This window comes from Numida meleagris, chromosome 1 (genome assembly GCF_002078875.1).
Source record: "Numida meleagris isolate 19003 breed g44 Domestic line chromosome 1, NumMel1.0, whole genome shotgun sequence".
In the NCBI taxonomy this organism is placed as follows: domain Eukaryota; kingdom Metazoa; phylum Chordata; class Aves; order Galliformes; family Numididae; genus Numida; species Numida meleagris.
The window spans coordinates 122,811,317-122,818,208 of NC_034409.1; the positions used below are offsets into that span (position 1 = coordinate 122,811,317).

The 6,892-nt window shown below is 49.4% G+C and overlaps 1 protein-coding gene across 3 annotated transcripts in view; it reads right to left on the minus strand.

The window, feature by feature from the left end:
* SHROOM2 (shroom family member 2) overlaps window positions 1-6,518 on the minus strand; it is a 125,116-nt gene extending 118,598 nt beyond the window's left edge. For 2 of the 3 annotated variants that reach the window (XM_021410810.1, XM_021410800.1), the window contains exon 1: window positions 5,511-6,518. In XM_021410810.1, the coding sequence (XP_021266485.1) occupies window positions 5,511-5,705 (195 nt within the window). In that variant the 5' untranslated portion in view covers window positions 5,706-6,518. Of the gene's footprint in view, window positions 1-2,719; window positions 2,906-5,510 lie in introns of those variants that run through there. The other variant, XM_021410816.1, reaches the window with a different exon arrangement.

Sequence of the window (6,892 nt, forward strand, 5' to 3'; positions counted from 1 at the left end):
GAAAAGCAATGTGGAAGCAACCAGGGAGGAAAAGCAATGTGGAAGCAACCAGGGAGGAAAAGCAATGTGGAAGCAACCAGGGAGGAAAAGCAATGTGGAAGCAACCAGTGTATCCAACCAGTGCATGCACTTTTATTGTAAGGAAGTTTCTTAGTGCTGCTTTTGGAGACAGCATCCCAACTCCTTTGTGTCCTGAGAGGCAGTGCAAAATGTAAAGCTGCAGTTTCAGTACTGCAAGCACACTGACCATCTCTCAAATCTCACACTGCTAACTTCTAAGCACGTAACTAAACTGACTTGAAGCTCTGCATGTCTTTTACCTTGTTCTCTTATTTCAAACCCCCATGCAGTTAGCAGACCACACATGACAATATCCAACACAGCTTTGAAAGTGAGCTTCCAACATCAGTGCCATTTCAAGTGTTGATGCTCTTGCCAAGACAAACCCCTCTGAGCTTCGGACTGCCACAGCCGGACCACTGACAGCACATGAGCAAGGTGGGCACCACAGTGCCAGTAAGTTAATCACCCTAATAGGGAGCCCGCTCAACAATTCAAGTGCTAAAGTTCAGAGCAGTTCCTTCATCCATCAGTTTATAGAAGTGAAAAGCAGTATCCTCTTGCATCAAAGCAAACTCCTCGCTTCCCATAATCAAGACTTGAGATCCAGCCCACAGAAATGTAAACATCACTCAAGCCTGAACAGTTTCTATAGCACTGAAGAAAAACCACAAACTCTTAAGGTATCGGAAAAGGAGAAAAGATAAATAGCAGCGTGACACTATTTCACTCCTAAACCATTTCTAACATATAACTTTCTCAACTATCAAACTAAGCGCCACAAAGAAAAGGCCCAGGCCTTCCCAAAGGACAGACCTCTTTAATCAATTAAGAAGCTGAGGAGAGGTTTAAAAAGAAATATTGAATGTGATTTGATGCACTTTTTAATTGCTAGTTAATATGCGTGTTCAAAGTATTTCCCGTGCAGCTGAGTAATTCTGCTTGTTGCTGTTGATCACCACAGGAATATGGGTAGAAAAAAAAAATACAATGAAGATGCTTTCTTTTGCATGCTATTTTTTTTTTTTAGAACTGAAGAAAGAAATGAATGAACATTTTGTAGGATATGGAGGACTACATTAGAGCTCCATTTCTCAGCCACAGCATAATGGATCCTAATAACTTACAGGTCAGTTATTCACACAATTGACTGCATTTCTGTTGAAGAAGCTAGTAATTTCCAGAGATTAACACTAAATACTGGTTTTCTGGACACCAAACTTCACAGTCAAGTTTAAAAATTCTTAGTGTCTACGAGTACACAGCTAACTTTAGGGAGGCAACTGGTATTTATCTTAGAAAACACTCTGTTTTGTCTGTTTGGAGCACCATTAATGCTTCTTTTTTTCCCCAAAGAACACCACAGTACAATGCAAATGCCTGCTCTCGAGGCTAAAGGGTAAAGAATTACTTAAAATATAATTACTTAAATGAAAAATTGTAATAATTTCACTTACTACTAGAAAAATAAATTGATACAAATCACATGGAAAGGTCCTGCACCCAATTAATAAAGAAACATTCCTGTCAACGATTTAAACAATTAGGCTAAACAAACTACTGTTCACACCTAACCATAAGGAAAGTACAATGGAATTAAGAGAAATAAACAAGTCTGCCTGATACTGCTGCTTCTGGAAAGACAGCACCTCCAGCTGGGGCATGAATTCAGCACTGATTCAGGAGACAGGAACTCTATCTACTAAATCAACAACACAACTTCTTGCAACAGTCCAGGTTTCACTTGGAAATCTCGCCGAAATACCAGCCGAGCCCAGCCTAGATTAGAGTGCAATGAGATCATGGCTTGAGGAGGTATGGCTGCAGGCCCTTGTACAGCTGATATTAAAGAGGAACTTATTCAAATGATACATCATTCTTTCTTGAAATGCATACACTACCACTTTTTCGTATTTATTAATGTAACAAGGATAACGTTGACTGCAGAGCAACTTTGGAGTTCTCCAGCCTATTGCTAGCACAAGAAGCGAAATGCCTTTCTGTCCATCACTCACAATCAATGCCGTGATTGACACTACAAGCTGTGCATCACAGATAAGAGGCATTTTAAAGTAAAAGTAATCAAGATAACACAGGTATGGGAGACTTTCACAAGATACACAGCCAAGCACCCTGACTTTTCATTTTCATGAGTTCCAGTCAGACCTTCCTATTCAGGAAAAAAAAGAGGGAAAAACAAACTGCAATCCACAGCCTGTGTAACTTCTAATTACATTCCTCAGAGCAGTCATTTCACCTTCTGTTGAAGCACACACTTTACTAGACAAAGCAGGTCTTTTCTTTCAAATGTCAAATTAGGCAAGAACAAGTTGCCTTTGGGCAATTTTTTGGAATGTTATCGCACAGACACAGAGATCATAAAAAATGTAAAGCATTTTTAAGGGACATTATAAAAACAGCAGTAAGCAACACGATGACAATGTTACAAGCCTTTTTTTTTTTTTTAAACTATATATCAGCAGCACCAGTGGCACGTGGGTGGGGCAAGCGTTAGGACCAGCTCTGTTTAAAGACCGAGCAAGCCGTATCATGTACCTGTTTTCCTCCATGCCCCTGCAGCAGCAAGAACAAAAAAGGTAAGGAAATAAAACACAGAAAAAGGCTCTTGGCTGGCAGGTGAACTCGATATTCTCCCTACCTGGCTCAGGATACCCTCCAGGCCCCATTTCAGCCACAGAGCTCCCAGGAGCTGGGGACGCCCGCTCCTGCTGCCTGGTACCCAGCACAGCAGCGTGACTCCGGGCTGACCTCTCCCCACACTGCGTGCGCGCAGTGTTTTTTGTCCCAACATTCCAGTGGCTGCACACATGCTTATCTCCCTGCTGAGACTGAAAACATAGAGTTTCTCCTGCTTAGCGTGCCTTTCCCTTGGCGATTATTGGTAGTTTGGTGGATCAAAGGACGCTATGAGCTTGAAATCTACTCAATTAAAACAAGAAATTCCCAAACAGCTTTTGCAGTTCTTCTTGCCTTACAGCTCCCCACGATACTTGTTACAAAAACAGTTCCCTTCCTGTTAGCTAGTAAAACAGCCACACAACCAGGGAAACAAATGTCGAAGTTTGCTACACAGAAAGTGCTGCAAAATGAACAACTGAAGCTTTTTGATTAATTGTTCAGCTATGGCATTTTCTGGAGCTATTTCTCAGATGGTTCTGGTAGTTGTCCCACACAGAGCAAAGACAGCAGGAAACGCTTACACCACACACTTCCAGCATTTACACAAAGGTGCAAATTTCTTCAAAGGCTGACCTCACTTTCAAGATGGCGGTGAGAAAGGAGACGGGCAGAATTTTAGAAAACCCCCTTAAGTAACTGCTATCTGAAACTCCATTCACACCTTGCCACATTCCTCTCCACATCCTTATGGCATTTCATGTCATATGCCTTCCCTTCCCCAGAACAGCCCCGGACTTCAGCAAGATGAGCTCAGTATCCGGCTCACACTCAGACATGGTTCAAACAAATAAAATCAGAGTTTTTTCACCGACGTTTTGAAGGATTCAGACAAGCACTGCCACAAGCCTATTCAATAAAGGATTAAACTTGCCACAGGAGAGGAGTATGCAGCGACGAAATGGCATTCCCCTTTTCTGTGGTGGCCTAGCGATCCGCCCTTCCGCTCAGGAAAATGCAAGTTGAGGGACTGCTTTAATCACCTGGTACAAATTATTCTTCCCAGTGGCTTTCCACCGCTAGAAGCTGTGCAGAATAAACAAAACACACACCAGCATGGGTGGGCAAAACCATGTGGAAGATTTTTCACTTGAAGACTTCGGAGTCCGGGGGATGCAGGAGGCACCAGCTTCCGCCAATGGCTTCACACCTAGCTTGTTACACTCGCTTTCAAAAACTGCAAATGAAAATCCACTCCAAAACTTTAAACACAACGAAAGGACCCAGGCCGTCTTTTTGCCTGCAGTCAGTAGCGATGGTTTCAGGAGGCAGAGGGCTGCGGTTCCCCTTCATTATTACTTGGGTAACAGACCCAGCTGAAAAGGTTCCCACCGCCAGACATTTCTTCCTGCATACCACAGCCACATCCTCATGCCACAAATATTTAAAGCCTGTTACTTAATACCTAAGCAATATTATGAATAAGTATCACTGATCAGTCTTTAGATGTAGCGCTAGTTAGCTCTTACCACAATGGAGGAATCATTGGATTTGGCACTTGATAGCTACTAGACACATAGTAAGTGGTTCTCCTTTCCTCAAATGACTGCAGTTTTGATATTCAGTAATTCAGGATACCAGTAAGTAGTCAACAGATGCAAAGTCACCTCCTAGCCCACACATTTGCCAACACAGAAAAAAAACACAAACAATCTGAAGAGACCTAACTTGAAAAGTCCTTTGTAAAGTGATGCCAAGAGTGGAAGAAAGGAACCAACTGGAAAACCCTCAATGAAACAACCTAAAAGATAAAAACAAAGTAATTTCTGCTGGGGATAAGATAGGATTTTTTGACCACTAACACTCTACACGTACTTCTAACAGGACCTGCAAACCAAAAGCATACATTTCTTCCCTATAGATCTGGAGCCAAATGTTTTTCTAATGTGGATCTTTTTTAATTCCATATGGATCCATTTCAATGTGTTTCCGATTGTGTGACAAGAAAGCTGTCGTAACAGGAAAACCCAGCAGTTACTGGGGACGGGGATTCTGCAGGCAAAGCGCATCCAGATGAAAACCATTTTCCAGAAAATGTTATTTACTGCTTTAACTTATGCCCAATACACTGAGATTAAAGCTGTAAGTATACAAAGACTTTGAAAAAAGCCATGAAAAAAGCCAGAAAGTGCCTACTAACCCAGCAGCCTCCCCCTCCCCCTGCCTTTGGAGCATGGATTTGGTCACTATCCACAGACCTTTTGTTTAGAGAAGGAGGGAGATGCAAAAGGTCACCCTAATTGTTTTCCACGTGCCAGGGGGGCAGGGGCAGAGAAAGCCCGGTGTCAGCACGGTGGGTTCCAGACGCCGCTCTCTCCTTCACCAGCTGGGGCCCACAGCCGGGCTCCCTCTCTCGGCTTTCTCCTCAGGGCGGCTGCCAGCGCTCGCACCTACTTCACTGGCTGTTAATGGGAAATAAGTTGTGAGGCGGCAGACTGTGCCCTCGAAGCTCCAGCCGAGCTGCAGACTGACGCTGCGCAACAACCTGTTGTCCTAAAGCCTCTCTCGACGCACCCCCCAGGCTGCCCGCGCATCCCCGCACCCGGCGCTCACCGAGCCAGGCACTAACGGGAACGCGTGCCCTCCGCAACCTGCGTTGCCGGGAGGCAGCCCGAGTGCGGGCAGCGAGGCCAGGCCGGGCCCTCTGCCACCGCCGCAGGTGCGGGGCCGGCCCCGGCTCGCCGGCGCCGCGGGGCAGCAGCGCCCAACATGGAGCCGCACCTCCTCCCTCCCTCCCTCGCCCGCCGCCTCACCTTGGTGATGATGAGGGGCTCGCCGTGCTCCCGTCCGCCCTTCAGCGTGAAGCCCCAGGGCGCGCCGCCGGTCAGTAGCACCTCCACCAGCCTGTAGCCCTCGGACGCCCGCTGCTCCACCATCAGCACCACCGGCTCCACCAGCACGGCGCTGGGCAGCCGTTCCCGCCCGCTCCGCAGCCCCACGTCTTCCATGGCGCTCCCGCGCCGCCCGTCGGGGCCGGGGCTCTGCCGGCAGCAGCCCGCCCCGCCGCTACCCGCCCCGCTGCGCCGGCCGGCCCGGCCCCATCGGCGGTCAGAGAGCTGTCCCCACCCTCCCTCCTTCCCCGCCCTCGCCACCGCCTCCTCCCTCTGCCCGGGGTATTGTTTCACGCCGATGCCGGAGCCCGGCGGCGGGGGGCCGGCTCCAACTTGTGGCAACTTGGGACGGCGGGAGGGAGCTCCGCCGCCTCGCACCCCGACACGGGGGTGAAACCCGCTGTGCGCGACAGGGAACCGCTCTCCCCTCGCTCTCCAAAGGGACGACCCCGTGGCGAGGAGGAGAAGGATCGGCCCCTGGCCGGCCACCAGACAAAGGCGGCGGGGAGGGGTCCGCCAGCCAGCCCCGCGCCCAAGCAAAGCGGCGAGCAGGTGGAGACCCGCCGCTGCAACTCGGGAAGAGGCAGCGCGCGGCCGCGGGACTTCTGCCCTCGCGGTGCCCGGCGGCGGGAGGGAAGGAGGACGGGGGGAGGAGGTGCTTTCCGCCGCGCCGTTGGGGGAGGGCTGGGTGCTGGAGCCGGGCAGCGTGGAGGGCAGGGCAGCGCGGACGGGGACGGAGGAGGGAGGGGGGGCGGCCGGGGGCGGTGCTTGCCCACGGCCCCTCCCTACCGCTGCCCGCCCCGTAACGACTCCGCCACCTGCGGGGCGGGAGGAGTTCGGAGCTGGGCGCACCGCCCCTCCGCGACCCTCTAGCGGCGGCTGCGGGGTGGGGCGCGCTGTGGAGAGGGCCTGGCCCAGGTGGTTGTGGGATTCGGGTCAGCAGTTGGGTCGGAATGGGGCAGGTAAAGGACGCCGGTGGGAAACGTACAGTGAGAATACCAACAAGGCTGTTAAACTGAAACACTCTTTGGCGGTATAGTCAGTGCTGTCCGTTTGCCTGGAGTTTCTGAGCACCAGTGCACAACAGTGTCATTTTCTTCTCACCACCAGACAGGTGAATCAAAGACACACAGGAAAATCTGTGTGTTATTCTCTTGAGAGGCTAGTGATTCTCAGCATACTTCCACGCGTGAGAAATGGTCTCAGGAAGGTGCACAGCATAAACAGTGAGATTTCAGGATTCTGTTTGTATGTTCACACACACTGCTTCTAGAAGTGGCCATCATGACCATAGAATCAGTAAG